This window comes from Leptonychotes weddellii, chromosome 14 (assembly GCF_054177405.1).
Source record: "Leptonychotes weddellii isolate Sample4059 chromosome 14, ASM5417740v2, whole genome shotgun sequence".
In the NCBI taxonomy this organism is placed as follows: domain Eukaryota; kingdom Metazoa; phylum Chordata; class Mammalia; order Carnivora; family Phocidae; genus Leptonychotes; species Leptonychotes weddellii.
Window position 1 is genome coordinate 31,350,281 of NC_138382.1, and position 17,607 is coordinate 31,367,887.

At 40.3% G+C, this 17,607-nt stretch overlaps 1 protein-coding gene across 1 annotated transcript in view; it reads right to left on the bottom strand.

Moving 5' to 3' along the window:
- Nucleotides 1-15,086, bottom strand: part of LURAP1L (leucine rich adaptor protein 1 like) — a 51,556-nt gene extending 36,470 nt beyond the window's left edge. Inside the window, exon 1 of the mRNA XM_006727409.3 lies at nt 14,038-15,086. Coding sequence (XP_006727472.1) covers nt 14,038-14,340 — 303 coding nt within the window. The 5' untranslated portion in view covers nt 14,341-15,086. The remainder of the gene's footprint in view (nt 1-14,037) is intronic.
- Between the last annotated feature and the right edge of the window lie 2,521 nt (nt 15,087-17,607).

The following is a 17,607-nucleotide window of genomic DNA, read 5'->3' on the forward strand; positions in this document are numbered from 1 at the left end:
TAAGTTATACTTGGTGGCTCCTTTTGTATTATTTCCTTACAATTTTATCATCAGATTTTTTTTTAAAGATTTCCCTCATTTATTCATGAGAGACAGAGAGAGAGGCAGGCAGAGGGAGAGGGAGAAGCAGGCTCCCTGCAGAGCAGGGAGCCCGATGCGGGACTAGATCCCAGGACCCCGGGATTATAACCTGAGTCGAAGGCAGACACTTAATCGACTGAGCCACCCAGGTCCCCTCATCAGATTTTTGAATGGTAGAAGATTAAAGTATGGTTTCAGGTTCTTGCCTGTGGTTCCTGTGAAATCCTAAAAAGGTCTTTGTCTATAATCAATTATTTCTCATCCTTTTCTGCATTCTGGGCAATTTGGCTCTCTGAAAACCTATGTGAACATCTGAGTGCTACCCACTTATTTCTGGCAAGAAGCATAAAATTCCTGTAAGCTCATATGAAGAGACTGTGGAATGCTTTGCGAATATTTCTGAAAGGAGCTGTCAATTCCATTACCTTCTTAATATGGACTTGTCCATGATTAGCCATCAGTTGGTTAGTAATTCACCTTACTCTGCAGAGAGGATGTTCCAGAGTTTGAAGTGGCCGGTTCTTACATGGGCACTAATCATTCTGGGTATTATTTCTGTGCAGGAATAACTAATGCCAAATTTAGCAACTCGGAAGTAGTATATGCAAGATAAGAAGATATTTTACATATTGCCATGTTCCTTCTTCTATGAAATAGAATAAAAGGAAGAAAAAGAATGATGAATAGCAGGAAAAATTCTAGTCTCATCCTTTCCTAAAAGAATCAAAGAGTTAAGTCATTAATCAAATGGAAGGACAAAAAAAAAATCAATGTTTAACAAGTGCCTACTATTTAGCAGGCAGAATCCCAGCTAGTTTACATATATTAAACTTATTATGTGCTTAAAGACACATAGCTGGTTAAAGGAAGATCTGTGATTCCTTGAATTCAGCTCTACCTTATTCTAAGGCCCATACTCTTTGACTTTTAGTTTTTAAAAAGTTCAATCTAACTATAATTTTTTTCTTATCAAAACACAATATATACTTCATGCAGAGAAACTGGATAAAACAGAAGATCTCAACAGAGAAACAGAAAAAGCCACGTATAACCCTACTATCGTATGATAGCACTGTTAACACTGTGTTATTTTTTTTTATTTCAGCCTTTTGTTCCATATGTGAATATATCCATAACCATTTTCTCTCTTCTGTAAATATTTTTGCAACATAATTTTGAAGCTACAAAAAGTTCTATCATTCGCACATAAATAACCTGTCATTATTTGTCATTCAGATTATTCAAGTTTTTTCAGTCATACATAATACCAAATGTATAAACTTAAATTATATTTTTGTACAAATTCATTGTTTCCTTGCAGTAGATTTCTATATCTATCCTAAGTATTACAGGCATCAGAACTGCCATGTCAAGAAGAATCTGTTTTCTTCTTCTTTTAATATGGCGTCAAGTTTACCTCTAAAGGTTCCTTCAACATCCACTCCCACCTGCCATGCAAGAGAGTCCCATTTCTCTCCTGCCTCACCAATGCTCTGCATTGCTGTTTTTTCATTTTGCAAGAAAGGCAAGAAAGTCTTTTATTTTAGCCACATGCATATAAACCTATGAGAAATCCACTGCCCTTTTGTTGTACTTCATACCTGATAGAGCTTTCATCTTAAATTATAAATCCATGGCTTGTAGGCAGACATGCTGGAGCATTTCTCCCCATGGTGAATGATTATAGAGTGTGTCTTTTGATGAATAACTGGAATTGTTAATTAACAAATATAAATGAATAGACATGTCTGAAAATGGAATGTTCTGCCTTGGGATCCAGTGAAGGACGCACCACTGAGGAAATTTAAGCAAAGGATGCATGATCAGCTAGCTAGGAGGACATCTGGAATTGGTCCAGAGGACCTCTGAAGTTTCTTCCCACCCTAGGATGCTACGATGCTCTCTTCTATTTCTAGAGATTATTGACTTTGCCTCTACCTCATCAACAGCCATCTTTTTATACAAATAGAGTAACTCTAACTTCGGTCTTTGCCAGTAATCTGTCCAAAGTGGCAGCACAGTAAATTGTGCTTTCAAGCAGTGTGTGTGTGTGTGTGTGTGTATACATACATATGATATATATATATATATATATATATATATATATATCATATATAGTACATAGATATATCAATGTATCATATATAGTACATATATATATATATACCAATGCTGTATCTAGAAAACTAGCTGCAACATGAGCTCCTAAGAGTCTCAATTTTAAAATTCTACACACATTTTCCAAATATATGTCTATAGTTACAGCTAAAGGTATTAAAGAAACTCTAGGTATGCTTGCATATGTTGAGAAAATTTTTAGGACACATAAAATATTCATAGTGGTCATCTTTAGGGAGTGAAAATTGGCAAAGGGGAGGTAGCTCTCTGAATTAAGCAGCCTTGAAAGTTGAACTTCATCACCATGCGGAGAGAAATTTCCTTCTCAACTTTGATCTCAAGCTTTGTTTAGTTGACACTAAAACAACAATGATGTAGACAAGTTTTGCAACAGAAGAAGATCAGGGAACATGTTAGAATAATAGCCTGTGCCAGAAATCAGAGTTGTAACAGACATAGCTCACTGTTTGGGATGCTGGTATTACAATATTTTTATGAATTTACTGATGGTTGGGTATTAACATAGCAATAATTTTATTCTGCTCATCAAATATATGGAAAGTCAAAGACTTAATTCTAGCTCACTTCAGGTGGCCTAATTTAAAATACAAAGGAAAAAAAGAACATTCCATAATTTTTTTTTTAAAGATTTTATTTATTTATTTGAGAGAGAGGATGAGAGGAGAGAGAGAGCACATGAGAGGGGGGAGGGTCAGAGGGAGAAGCAGACTCCCTGCTGAGCAGGGACCCCGATGCGGGACTCGATCCCGGGACTCCAGGATCATGACCTGAGCCAAAGGCAGTCGCTTAACCAACTGAGCCACCCAGGCGCCCCAGAACATTCCATAATTTTAATTACAAGTAGTAATGCTGGGGTGCCTGGGTGGCTCAGTCGGTTAAGCATCTGCTTTTCGCTCAGGTCCTGATCACAGGGTCCTGGGATCGAGTCCCGCATCTGGCTCCCTGCTCCATGGGGAGCGTGCTTCTCCTTCTGCCACTCCCCCTGCCTGTGCTAGCTCTGTCTATTAAATCAATCAATCAATCAATCTTAAAGAAAAAGTAGTAATGCTAATAATTTTTAGTTCACACATGAGCAAGCCATATTATCTAGCAAAAATGTTTTAATTCAAAATAATTCTACAGGGCACCTGGGTGGCTCAGTGGGTTAAGTGCCTGCCTTTGGCTCAGATCATGATCCCGGGGTCCTGGGTTCAAGTCCCATGTCAGGCTCCCTGCTTCTCCCTCTGCCCACCCCCCCACACCCGCTCATGCTCCGTCTCTCTCTCGTTCTCAAATAAATAAAATCTTTAAAAATAAATAAATAAAAATTATTCTACAAAAGCAATGCTATGCTGATGGTAGAGGGGTGGGGACACGCCTGTGAATGTGACATGCCACCTAGAACTTAGAAATGAAGGAAATGATTATCCTCTAAAAATCTGAAGTCAATTATAAGACATCAGAGGTCAGGTTGAGAACTCACCCCTAAAATCAGTCCAATATGACTCTCTCCTGATTGAAAGGAATTAACATTTTGAATAATAAAATGTATCAGAACATAGGCTGAACTGCAATGGCCATGCTGGTCGACGCAACCAAGGCAGTTAAAAGAGGACGCTGTCCGGAAGCTGCCAAATGAAGCGCTGGGTCCAGCAGAACCACGACACCATCACATTCTCATCTCACTCCTGTCCTGATTCTTTGCTTCTCCAGTCTTCTAGCTTCCCACTGCACAGACCCACAGAGAGAGGACTTATTCGTCAGTGATATATTATAGTTCTACTTTTATACATCGCTTTCTTGTAAGAGTCGATTTGAAAGACAATATTTCTTTAACTGAAAGCTCAAACAATCTGATTACGTCTAATCTCTAGGAACAGAAGCTGTTTTGTTATCATGAGCATTCCCAAATCTGAAAATCTAAGATGTTTTTGAGCCATGAAGACTGAAGGCACACTAAATCCGTGGGGTGCCATTCTGCCTTCTCCACATGGCATGGATCACCTTGTGCCATGTTAGTCTTTTGGTCCAACTTTCCATTTTTATTTATATTATTATTACCAGAAAAAAAAAAAACTCAATAAGAAGATTATGTTAAAGTGGTATGTGATTGAGGAAGAGCATATTCCAATTTGAAGACTTAGTTATTTCTTGAATTGAAGAATGGTCTGATTAAGTCCAATATTTGTGAACAGAATTTACTTTCTAAAAGAACTGTTAAAAGTTGGACAATCTCTTATTATGAAAAGTGAAGTAATCACCTTTCTTTTTAATTGGTAACTAATTAGGCTGCACATAGGAAAAGTGACAGAATAAGATAAAAATGGACTAGGTAAACATTTCTCAAGATATATCAGGAATCTGTTTATATAACCCAACATCCCATAGTGCCTAGGTCATAGGTGGGTGAGGAGGGAGAAAGAATACATGAAAACTGTTTAGGATACTAACTGGCATGACAATCTAATAATTGTCAGGTAACAAATAAAATGTTATTGTGTAAAATAAGGAAAATGAAATCCAAACATGCCCAATTTACGTAAATGTGTATGTGCCATATATAGGCCAGCAAAATGCAGCAAAAGACCTCACAGGATTCACACCAAACTGTCAGCAAATGATTCCTTTGGGGTACGGAGTAATATGGAGCAGGTGTGGTGTCAGGAGTAGGTGAAGGGGGACTTTTGCTTTTCTTTTTATAATAGGTCTACATTTCTGGAAGTTTTATAATGAGAAAGCATATGTTTAACTTCCAAAAAGAAAACAATAACGTTTTTAAAGGAATACCAAAAGATCCATTGGTAAGTGTGATGAAATTACTGTAAAAATGTTCATTCATAATAACTGGGTATGCCCCATGATATGTCCATGTAGTATGGTTTGGGAGTGAATTGGATCCAGCATATAGCCAGGCTCACAGAAGTTGTTGTTTGAGTGAATAGTTGGGAAACCACTTACAGAGACTTAGTCAAATTATCTAACCCCTATAAGCCATAGTTTTCTTATCTGTAAGATGAACAAAATAATAGCTATGTATAAAAATCTAGCTCAATGTTTAATTCCTTTATTTTATTTTTTTTAAAGATTTTATTTATTTATTTGACAGAGAGAGAGGGAACACAAGCAGGGGGAGTGGGAGAGAGAGAAGCAGGGAGCCCGATGCGGGGCTTGATCCCAGGACCCCAGGATCATGACCTGAGCCGAAGGCAGACGCTTAACAACTGAGCCACCCAGGCGCCCTTGCTTAATCCCTTTAAAAAATGAGTTAGGGGCGCCTGGGTGGCTCAGTCAGTTAAGCGTCTGCCTTCGGCTCAGGTCATGATCCCAGGGTCCTGGGATCGAGCCCTGCATCGGGCTCCCTGCTCAGCGGGAAGCCTGCTTCTCCCTCTCCCACTCCCCCTGCTTGTGTTCGCTCTCTAGCTGTCTCTCTCTCTCTGTCAAATAAATAAATAAAATTTTTTTAAAAAATGAATTATTCAGATTTTATTTTTAATGCTTAGACTGAGATGTTTGAAATGTATGTTTGAAAATTTAACTTTTTTTGTGAATTTGAGAAATACAATTTACATTGGGCTCAATTTGAATCAATGTGTTTCAACCACACAATCTGGGAAGTCCCAGCACAGTACTATGCAACTGGTATCAGAACCGAAAAATGAGATAATAGAGCTTTTGTTAGAAGAACAGCAACTTGAAGGTGCTGTTAAAATGGATACAAGATGGTGTCAGATTCCCAGTTTTCTAGTTCTATGAGTTATCTAAGTTCCAAGCTTATCTGGAACAGAATTTCTCAGGGAACAAAATGCTACCAGTTGCAAGCTTATAAAACTCTGGGTCATGAACACTACTGAGCTCCAGTACTGAGTTCTGAGCCTTGAGCCGGTCTGGGCAGAGAATCCATCAGCAGCTTTTGTGGAGTGGGAAAAAGTATTTATGAAGATCTTTATTATTATTATTATTATTTTTATCTGACAGAGAGAGACAAAGCGAGAGAAGGAACACAAGCAGGGGAGTGGGAGAGGGAGAAGAAGGCTTCCCGCTGAGCGGGGAGCCGGGCTTGATCCCAGGACCCCGGGATCATGACCTGAGCTGAAGGCAGACACTTAATGACTGAGCCACCCAGGCGGCCAGTATTTATGAAGATCTTGAATACAGTGGCAAAAAAGAAAGGGTACAGTTGCTGGGGACCAGGTGACTTTTGGATACGTTCATTCACATCTTGAGTGTTCCTAAGACAGAGATTGTCTTTACATCCTTTTCCTCCTGGAGGGTTTATAGTAAATAAACATACAGTTTAACATGTTTAATGTTTTGAAAATCTGGAAGAGCAGATATTTCCTTTAATCTTGGGTGTCAACATGTGCATCAAGATATTCTAAAGCATGAGAAGTAATTGTACAGTCATGGTTGAAAGCTCAGATTCTGACTTCAACTTTGCTCATCCCCTTACTGTGTAGGTAGTCTTGAGCATTAACAATCCTGCAATGTTTTATCTATAAAGGAGATATTAAAATTATATTTAGTTAGGATTATTTTAAGGTTTCAGTAGGGTAATGCACTGAAATGTTTAACTAACATAGTGCTTTTCCCATAGAAAGCTTTCATTGTAAAAAAAAAAAAAAAAAAACAAAAAAACACCTAAATACTAGTCTCAGTTGGCAGACTTCCTAGGCTAAACCAAAAATTTGGTTCCACAGCTCTTTAATCTAGGCTACTATACTCTGCAGAATGCTTAGCTCATAGTATCTGTTTCATAAATGCGAAGCCTGAAATCAAAATCAAGATTTCCAGTTGCACTAAAGCTAGGCAAAGCCCATGAATATTTCTTTTTTACTTTTGTATAGAAACATAGTCTCTGTAGAACATGTGATCACATGGGAGGTGCTAGGATAGTCAAGTAGAGGAAATGCTTAAATCTGAATCAGTCCCGGGCGCCTGGGTGGCTCAGTTGGTTAAGCGACTGCCTTCGGCTCAGGTCATGATCCTGGAGTCCCTGGATCGAGTCCCGCATCGGGCTCCCTGCTCGGCAGGGAGCCTGCTTCTCCCTCTGACCCTCCTCCCTCTCATGCCCTCTCTCATTCTCTTTCAAATAAATAAATAAAATCTTAAAAAAAAAAAAAAAACTCAGGCACCTGGGTGGCTCAGTCGGTTAAGCGACTGCTTTTGGCTCAGGTCATGATCCCGGAGTCCCAGGATCGAGTCCCGCATCGGGCTCCCTGCTCGGCGGGGAACCTGCTTCCCCCTCTGACCCTCCTCCCTCTCATGCTGTCTCTCATTCTCGCTTTCAAATAAATAAATAAAATCTTAAAAAAAAAAAAATGCAGGGACGCCTGGGTGGCTCAGTCGGTTGGGCGACTGCCTTCGGCTCAGGTCATGATCCTGGAGTCCCGGGATCGAGTCCCGCATCGGGCTCCCTGCTCGGCGGGGAGCCTGCTTCTCCCTCTGACCCTCTCCCCTCTCATGTGCTCTCTCTCTCTCATTCTCTCTGTCTCAAACAAATAAATAAAATCTTTTAAAAAAAAAAAATCTGAATCAGTCCCAAAACCACATTGCCCATCTGTGGCTACTCGTGTAAGATCAAAGAACAGCCATGTCATTGACATAACACCTCTTATTGCCATTGTCCTTACTATTTCTGAATGCCCATGTAATAGTCGATTTTCTTATATAATTTCACTGAATGCTTACAATGCCTTAATAGAGATGCTTGTATCCCTATGTTAACAAGAAAGCTGAGTCCTAGAGCAGTTATATAACTTGCTCAATGCCAGACAGTGGGGAGTGAAGAAGCCAAGATTAGAAAGAGGGCCACTGAGAGCCAGGCAGGCCTCCTGTCAGGAAGGTGGGCTAAGAGTCTCCATAGGGAGGGGGCACCGGGCCCTGCTGGTTTGTATCTTGACTTGCTCTAGACCTGACTGGAATCTCAGCTTGTCTAGCTCCAAACCCATGAAGGTTCCACCAAACCAGAAGCCTGCCCCTTGAGTAGTGAAGAATAACCTTTAAAGAAGAACAAAAGGACCATCCTTCAAAGAAAAACAACAACAACAAAAAATAACAAGTTCTCAGGGACTCCAGAGACTCTAGCCATAAATCCCAGTTTCATAAGTAGTATTAAAAACAAACAAACAAACCCTAAAGTCCTAACATGTGACAAATTCGTTTAATTGTGATTTATTAACTACAAAATGGAAGGTTAAAGATATGTTTTTTTGTGCTGTCATGGAAATGAACATAATCAGTCTAAAAAAATCTCACAATATTTGTGGCCTCTCAAGATCAGGCCAGCATGGTTGTGCAACTTGACTGGACTGGAAGGGAATTCTTTTTGGTCAAGAAGTGTTCTTCAAGTATGTACCGATACGATAGTTCAATGTACATTCCTAGGTACAGGGCAGGGCTCCATAAGGTTTTGGAAATGTCACTGTTTTCAAGTTAGGTATAAATTCTTAAATTGTGTCTCTGTGCTTCTAGCAAAATGACATTACTACCTTTGTGTGCACTACCCGCAATTCTTGAGCCACTGTGCAAGGAAACCTGTTTCAACAAGATTTTTGTCAGATTTAAGTAAGCATAATAACACTCCATGTGTGTAATAACAGAAGAAACCATTATTAGGAATCCGTTTCCTCATCTCCTTGATGTCTTTATCACTAATATTAAGCTCCTACTTTGCATCATTATCAGCACTTTTAAGTCCTTGTCCAGGGCGCTGTCAAAAATTTCCTCAGCTTTACCTGTTCGTCTCAACACTGATGTCTGATCTCTGCTATGACATTGCGCACCTGCTGACGTGTTAGTTTGTAATCTTTCTCTGGCCAAATTATATTCCCATTTTATCTTTTCCACTATCTTGTGAACTCATCAAAGAAGGTACTTTCTGCTTTATAGCTTCTCAATTATATGCCTAAGGGTTTTTCTTAGATTTTTGTCCAACTTAAAAAGAAATCGCTAAATGATAAAATAGTAAAAATATTGAAACTATCTAGTTATGAAAAATGAATGAATGATAGAACAAGTGATAGAAATCTCCTAGCCTATTCTGAAGCATATCCAAAGCAACAGTGAAGTTAAAATTATTTTTTGAGGGAATTTAAAATAACTTTTATTTTTATTACAAAGTCAGCAAGCCATTTAACATGGGGGCAAAATATAGAAAAGATCAATGAAAGTACCAAAAACCAAGTATAAATCTACCACTCATAAAAACTGTGACATTTTGATTTATGTTGTTAGTATCATATACGGACATGTCTGAGGGTATGTGTGTTTGTGTCTCATCTTGGGAATTGCCTAGAAAACTTTTTAAAAGCAAGAGTTGAGGAATTGGGTGGGGTATTTGAATGCATTAATAGTAAGAAAGGATGATTAACTAGCTTTAGATTGTTTATTCTATTAGATATATTATACAGCTTCTGTGCAAACAGTTGCCAAAAATATGGAAATCAGAACATAGTATTTCCATGGTAGTTTTCATAATGGCATTGTATTACCTAAAGATTAGTAATCATCCCGACATAATACAGAACTGATTGGAACCACAATGTGGCATCAACAGGTAGTATATACTGCATTCCAAACTACTCTTTGATTTTTTGAACAATAATTATCTGGGAAGGCAAACTAGAGAGGGTGCATTAGACCCCTTCCAATTCCAGATTTTGATTCTTTAGCGATTGTCTCTGTCTTAGGCAAATTTGACATTTCTCTCAGAGAAAAACTGATGAAAATAATTTTCACAGATATACTGATAACAGTAAAACTCTTTGAACATCTTGTAAAAGCGCAGTGTAAAATTATTACTAAATGTTTTTGACAGAGATTATTCACATTTATTGGAAAATATTTGGATATTTTGGATATATTTTGGAGATTTTAGAAAACTTAGAGTAATTTTTCATAAGCAATGCTGAAAGTCCCATTCTTAAGAACATTTGTAAAAGGGGTCTTTGCATGGATGAAAGCTATTGGGAACATGGGATAAAAAAATTGACGTTTAAAGTAGCCATTTTGTTGTATATTACCAAGGTCTGGAGATAGATCTGGCACATAGTAGGTACTCAATAAATCACTGATTATTGAACGAACCTATATCTGAAACAACCCCCCACATGCATCCTGAGGACTTCTTTTCTTCATCCCTTAGTACTCTAGGGGGTGCTGAGCTATCACAGCTCATATGCAGACTGGAATGAGGGGGAAAGTACAGTACAGGGAGTCAGATAAGAGTTCAAGTTGTGATTCTATTCACTAATTAGCTGCGTGACCTTGGCCAGCTAAGCCACAATGATCTCATTTGCAAAACGTAGATGAAAATACTTCCTCTTTCCCAGTATGACTTTAGACTCAAATGATGACAATTATTAAAACACTCTGAACAGAAAAGTAGTGAACACGTACTGGGCAGACTTTGCACAAGAGGCCTGACATCTCTTTCCAATTTCATTATAAATTTCATATGTACATCTCTGCGTCTGTTTATTGTATTATCAAATTTCCTTATCTCTAAATTCACAATAAAAATGCTTACATACTGGGAAAATCTGCCTCCTCCCCCAAACATCCTGATCATTACCTTAAGAGTCTCATGCTCTACCGACTGAGCTAGCCGGGCGCTTGATCATTACCTTAAATTGGCCTCCTGTACCAAATGCATGCCTGCAAATTTTCTTTTCTAATATTTTCCCTCCCACAAGCTTTATTATGTGTGGTGCTATTTATGTTGTTAATAAGGGTTTCACCATTAAGAAGTCTGGCAACAGAAAGTTTCTCCCCCCTCTTCAATCTCTTTCAAGTTGCCTTTTTTACAACTGCATCTCTCAGACCTCTAAGAGCACTGATTGTAACATCACAAATAAGAGTGAAGGGGTGGGTGGGATGGGGTGGGAGGGTGATAGACATTGGGGAGGGTATGTGCTATGGTGAGTGCTGTGAACTGTGTAAGACTGATGAATCACAGACCTGTACCTCTGAAACAAATAATACATTATGTTAAAAAAAAAAAAAAAGAAGAAGAAGAAGAAGATAGTAGGGAGGGGGAAAAAAAAAGTGAAGGGAATTCTCCATGAAGGCATAAAAGGAGATGAGAGACAATGATGAAATCGTGTGTATGTAAAGAAGTTTGTGTTAAGACTGCCTCCCTGCAAGTCTATGCAATCCTGTGTCAATGGTATACACATCTATCTCAGAGGAAAAGAAGGAAGGCTTAATTCCTGGAAGTCTCTAGAAAGGTTTGTGCCTGGCTCAGGTGTTTCTTAGGAAGGAGTTCCGAGGGCAGGCCCAAAGCCTGGTAATTCCAGACAATCCAGAAGAACAATCTGTGGACAACTAAAAGTAATAAGCATGAAATGTGGGGTCATGCATAATACAAAGGAGGTTAACTCAGTGCCCATAGTACAGGGCAGAGAAGAATAGGAAAATCACAATGAAGAAGTCCTATTCCACTCTGGTTCTCTTACTTCTCTGCATGGGGAGCCGAGGAGGGGACAGGAAGAACTGCATCTATTCAGTGTTTATAACAAAACTGCCAAGTCTACATAAAAACAAATCTGTTGCTTCCCAGTCATGCTGAAGCTGGGGGTTTTAGCACCCAAAAGAGTTGTGTAAAATGGGGTAAATGGGTCTCACTGGCAGGGGAATATACCTGTCTTCATCTCTTCTCTAATGTCTCATGGCTAATGTTCTTATTTTCTTCCTGGAGACCTTCATTGGAGCACAAAGTTGTAATACAAAACATCTGTTCTGGCATAAATTCTCCTGGAGCTACTGATGCTTCATACAGAAGATATAACAAACAGTCAATTTAGCAATTTGCAGCTGCTATTGTTGGGGTTTCTGTTTGTTTTTTAAAAATGTATTTAGGGCGCCTGGGTGGCTCAGTTGGTTAAGCGACTGCCTTCGGCTCAGGTCATGATCCTGGAGTCCCGGGATCGAGTCCCACATCGAGTCCCGCATCGGGCTCCCTGCTCGGCGGGGGGTCTGCTTCTCCCTCTGACCCTCCCCCCTCTCATGCTCTCTCTCTCTATCTCATTCTCTCTCTCAAATAAAAATAAAATAAAATAAAATGTATTTATTAATATATCCTAATCACACACAGCAAGATCTGGCTAGGGGAGACAGAGTTTTATTACATCTATGATATTTTCATTAAGAAAAACAGATAAGTCTAGAAAGTGTTCTTAGTTGAAAAGAACCAGTTTCCACCCTCCCATGGAGTTCTTCAACACACTTGGTTTGATTTACTACAAGTAATAAATGGCAAATGAGTGCAAGAGACTTGAGAGCCCTAAACAAACTTCTTGCCTTTTTCATTTTGTATTTTCAGCACCCATAGTAAATGCTTAATAAGTACTTTTTGAATAACTAAGATATATAACCTGTGTGTATTTAGACAGTGAAACATGAATAAAATAATTTGCAATATACGCGGTGCATGAATATATACACACAAATGCACATGTGCACACATATATATAGACCCATACATATAGAGGTGCTATGTGTGTGTAATTTGCCTTCAATATCTGAACATTCCAAGTAGGAAGAAAATAGATCCGAGATATAAAACTAAAGTCCTTAGGTAGACCAACTTTAAAGATCTTGAGATAGGTTTTTTAGGGTGATATCCTGGGACCTTTATGTAGATAACACAGTGAAAATTCTGAACACAGGACATGATCACTGAAGGCCGGTTTTTTACACTTACATATTTGCCAAGATTATGCTGTGGAATTTATTACCTCCCAAGTGTTCCAAATGCAGAAAGAGGGGAACTAGGGAAACACCTCTGGTTCCTTCTTTTTAATGCAAAACCCTAGTAGACAGGATCCTCTAGTATGTAGAAAATCCTCACCATCCTCTGGGTTGACTGGGACCACCCTTGCAACTTTCCTCTGCTCCAGGCCGGTTGAAAATCCTGGTGCTTTGTGGTTAGTTTCTTCAAAGGATTTAGGAAGGAATTATTTCCTCCCCCTACTTCACTGTGCAAATAAACTGAGGTTCACAGAGGCCAAGTGACTTGCCCCAGAACTCATGGCCAGTAAATAAGTTTTTCCGTTTAAGTACATCCGGAATAACAAGGATTCTCAGACCCTGTACCAGTCTCATTGTCCTACCCTTAAGGTAATGTTTACCAGCGACACAGAAAACAATTGCAGATTGAGGACTGAGGGGGGAAGGGTAGGAAGCGGTCATTAGCAAATCCCTGGGCCTGGGGGTCACCTGCTCTCTAGGATCAAAACAGTGAAACCAGCTATTCCTAAGGACCTCAAGGACGAGTGGGCCATTGTTTTCAGAACCAGCTGTGGAGAATCAGCCTAAGAGTGGCCTCGGAACAGCTGCGGCGGCTGCACCAAGGGGCGGGGGCGGTAGTGGTGGAAGAGTGAGCTAGGAAGGCTTGCTGGCAGGGACCCTGCCTCGCCACCTCTCGGCAAACCAGGAAGTAGTTCTGCTTAAGTGCAAAGGACTGAGCCGCCTTTTGAACCGAAAGTGTGAACGGCACACAGCAGGCCCCAGATGGGCTTAGTGACTGCAAACCCTCGGCGGGCAGGGTGCCCGGGCGGGGGCTGCGGGCTGGCAGCTAAATGGTCAGAGTCGGAAGCACCGAGTCGGCGCTATCAGAAAGTACACAGAGCAAAACAGGCTCTGCTATCCTGGCAAACCCTGACCGAGCAAAGTCCGGGGTAAACCAGCGTCCAGACGCGCGCTTTCCCTACCCCGCATTTCCCACGCGCCCCGCTCTCAGCTCTGCAGCCTCAGCCGCCCTGTCTCTGCGGGCCCATCTTCCGATCGCCCCACCTTTCGGCAGGGCCCTCATTCCCACAGCGGGCGCACCGCACTCACCATTTCTTGCCTGAGGAAGTGCAGCTTGGTTTCCAGCCTCTCCAGGGCGCTGCAGTGGCTACGACGTGGGGAGCCAGAGGTTGGAGAGGACGAAGAGGAGGACGACAAGGAGGGAGGGAAGCTGCAGCTGCTGCTGCTACCACTGCAGCCGCCTCCACCGTCGCCGCTCCCCCCGCAGGGGTCCCTGTCCCTTTCCAGGGGAACCGGCTCCTCCCCACGGAGCGAGCGCACTAGGCTCTCGGGTACTTTGCGCCCCAGCTTCAGCTCGATGTCTCTGAGGTCTGGCAGCGGGCCGTCTTCCATGACTTTTCAAGAACGAGGATAATGGTAATGAGAAGCAGCGGATGAGAGGCAGCCGCGGCCTCCAAGGCTGCGGCGAAATGAGCGGACCCCTCCCGGCGCCGGGGTCTATCCTCGGCGGATGGAGTGCACCGTCCGCTCCATAACCGCTTGCGCTATTCAACCCTGAAATCCGCGCAGGACGAGGCGGCTCGCAGCCGCAGTTTCCTGGGTGCTGTGGCTCCTTCGACACTTACTAAGATTTTAGAGATCGCTTCATCCTCTTCCTTTTTGGCTACCCCACTGCCAAACGGAGTTAATTGATACTGCAGAGAGGACAAAATCCGAGTATTACAAACCAAAAGAAAAGAGAGGGAAATGAAGTCTGCTTTGGCTTTATGGGGGGAAAATTCACACTATAAAACTGTCCGTTCACATCTCCGCATCATTCACTGGTTGCCCATCTGGTACCACGCGACACAAAGTAATGATGTGGCCACACTCCAGGGTCGTTTCATTTTCCAGCCATATGTCTCCAAGCTTTCGGAATATTCTGGATTGTCAGAAATAATCCCTGGTCAGTGATAGAGGAGGTCGGTCTTGTGCATGGACGCATAAAAGAGATGGTTAGCTTAGCAGGAGTTTAACGGCTTCCTTGTTGTAGCAGAAATGCCCTTCTTCTCATTTAGGCAGTTTGATCCAAGTCATTGTGTTCCTCCGAGCCTTGGAAACTTTAAACTCCACTGGCAGGTGGACCAAACCAGGGCCAACCCTTCTACCGTATGTCACAGGAAAGAAGAGCAACAGAAATTTTCCCACCCTGTTGCTAGCCCAGTTCGGCGAACTACTTTAGTTGGAAGTACGCTAATATGGGTGTTAGAGTTTCAGTTTTCCCAGCGAAATTGCCCAATGATAGCCACAACCTTTAAAACAGTTAACAGAAGTTGGAGGAAGAAGACTGACTTTAAATGTAGTGTCATTTCCCACCCCCTATCTTCCTATAAAGCAAAAGTCTAGCTTTAGAAGGCTTTCCAACTTTTACACTAGTAAAAAATGAAATTATTTCACCAAAAGTTCAGTAGGAATGTATAGCTAGAATGAATTATCTTATCAAATGTTACAGTACTTCACTGCAAGAAGTGAAGAATTATATAGTCAGAATAATTTATATGACTACTGCGGTAGGAGTGGATTTTAAAGGAGGGAAGTTGCTGAGCTACTTTTCATTATGGAGAAAAAATATTGAACGGAGCTAGTGAAAAAGTTGTCTTTGATAATTTATCTATATATTTTTTAACTATTTGGAAGAGACTTAAAGCATACAATTTATGAGATACTTTTACCAAGTAAGTTACTATGAGCTACACGGATTATAGGTTTGACTCAACATTGAATTTGTGTTAATAATCTTCAAGTAGAGGATACTGTTTTCAATTCAGTAAACTCTCATTTTGGGGTTCCATTGGAATGTTTGAAAATACGGGCTCCTCTATTTTTGGGACAAATAAATATTTGTGTTCTTGTTCCTTCCTCGGCTCCATTCCCAAACATCACTCAGGTTTTATACTGAGCACATGGGCAAATACATTTCAGAGTCTGTTCTTAGTATAGCTTCATCTAAGAATTATAAGGATAGAGAACATAGGCCTTCAGAATGAAATGTTTCATGTCAGGGAGAAAATTGCTAAAATTCTCTTATCAACATGCCAGAAATTTGTGTGTTATTTCTCACTCTTAGAAATTAATGAAGAAAATAGTTGTAAATTAAGTGGCCCATTTTAAAGTTGGAAGAACCACTTATAGAACTGAAGGAGAACAATGCTAAATCTCAACTCACTGATAAAACATACTTTGTCCTAAATTTGGAAAAACCACAAACTCGTTGGATAAGAATCACTCTGTGACATCTAACATGGAAGGCTTGCATTTCAGTCAAGAGCAGGTTGTGTGTGTGTGTGTGTGTGTGTGTGTGTGTGTTTTAAACCCTTACAAAGTTCAGCATAGGGCTGGCTGAGAAGAGGAGCTCACAAACACAATAGCTGGCTTGCACTTGGTCAATAAAAAAAATGTGTATTGTCAAATTATCAGTGTAAATGTCTAAAAAGGGAATACCTCCTTTGCTGTGAGTCACAGACAGTAAAGTTAGTACTTGATACTGAAGTTGAGAACTCAAAAATATAAAAGTTTTTTTTTTTTTTTCATTTTGAATGTCTGCTGAGAAAACTCCTCAGAAAATAAAAATAAAGCCCCAATGTATCCAGCGTCAGCTTACAGGGCTTTGTTAGATTCAAGATAACCTAGAATGCCCTTAAGGATCTGGGTGGTCAGCTTTTTGTTCTCAGTACCTTGAAGGCAGGAGGGTGGGACAAAAATTGAAAACATTAATTTGGAGAGTTAGAGCCAGATACTGGAGGAACTGGAAGAATTGAAACTTTGGTAAGGACCGACAAAATATGAAAGGCAGCGGGATCCAGTTTACAGATAGATAAAAACCCTCAAAGACGAAGAGCAGGACCAGAATCTGATAACTCACAAAGGTAGGCTGGAGTTTTCTTGTAATTTATGAAACAAATATTTCCTATAGTTTATGAAACATGAAATTTCTTTCCTTAGTCACCCTCCTTTTTGATTCTTGTTTACAAAATAGATCTGGTCTCATTAAGAAAAAGGCCTGTATGTAAAGTAACACTTTGTGCCAGTGCAATATAAAACAAATGCAAAAATTTTAAGAAAAGCTGTTTTGTTGAGCCTTTCAAAATTTCTCAGTTTAATGGTTTATGTCATTTAAAAGTAGAGACATTTGGGGGCACCTGGGTGGCTCAGTTGGTTAAGCTTCTGCCTTCGGCTCAGGTCATGATCTCAGGGTCCTGGGATTAAGCCCGACATGGCTTCTCCCTCTCCCTCTGCCCATCCCCACCCGCCCACCCCCCGGACCTGCTCATGCTATTTCTCTCTCTCTCTCTCAAATCAATCAATCAATAAAATCTTTAAAAAATAAAGTAGAGACATTTTGAATGCCAAAATGTTAATTTTCAAAACATATTAGAATCACAGAACTGTTATTAGGCTTCTTATAGATTGTGTTAACTCTGTCATTAATGCTTTATATGGTCTGGTCTAGGACATTCCTTACACAAAATGTTAAAAAATAAGGGTCTATTGTTTTTTACCTTTGAGTCTTGAGAATACTTCTCCTGTCATTTAAAAAAAAAAAAAAAGTGTGAGAGATTTAACTGCTTGCTAACCTTGTATGTTAGCCTTTATGTTAATTACACATCTTGATTTGAGAAA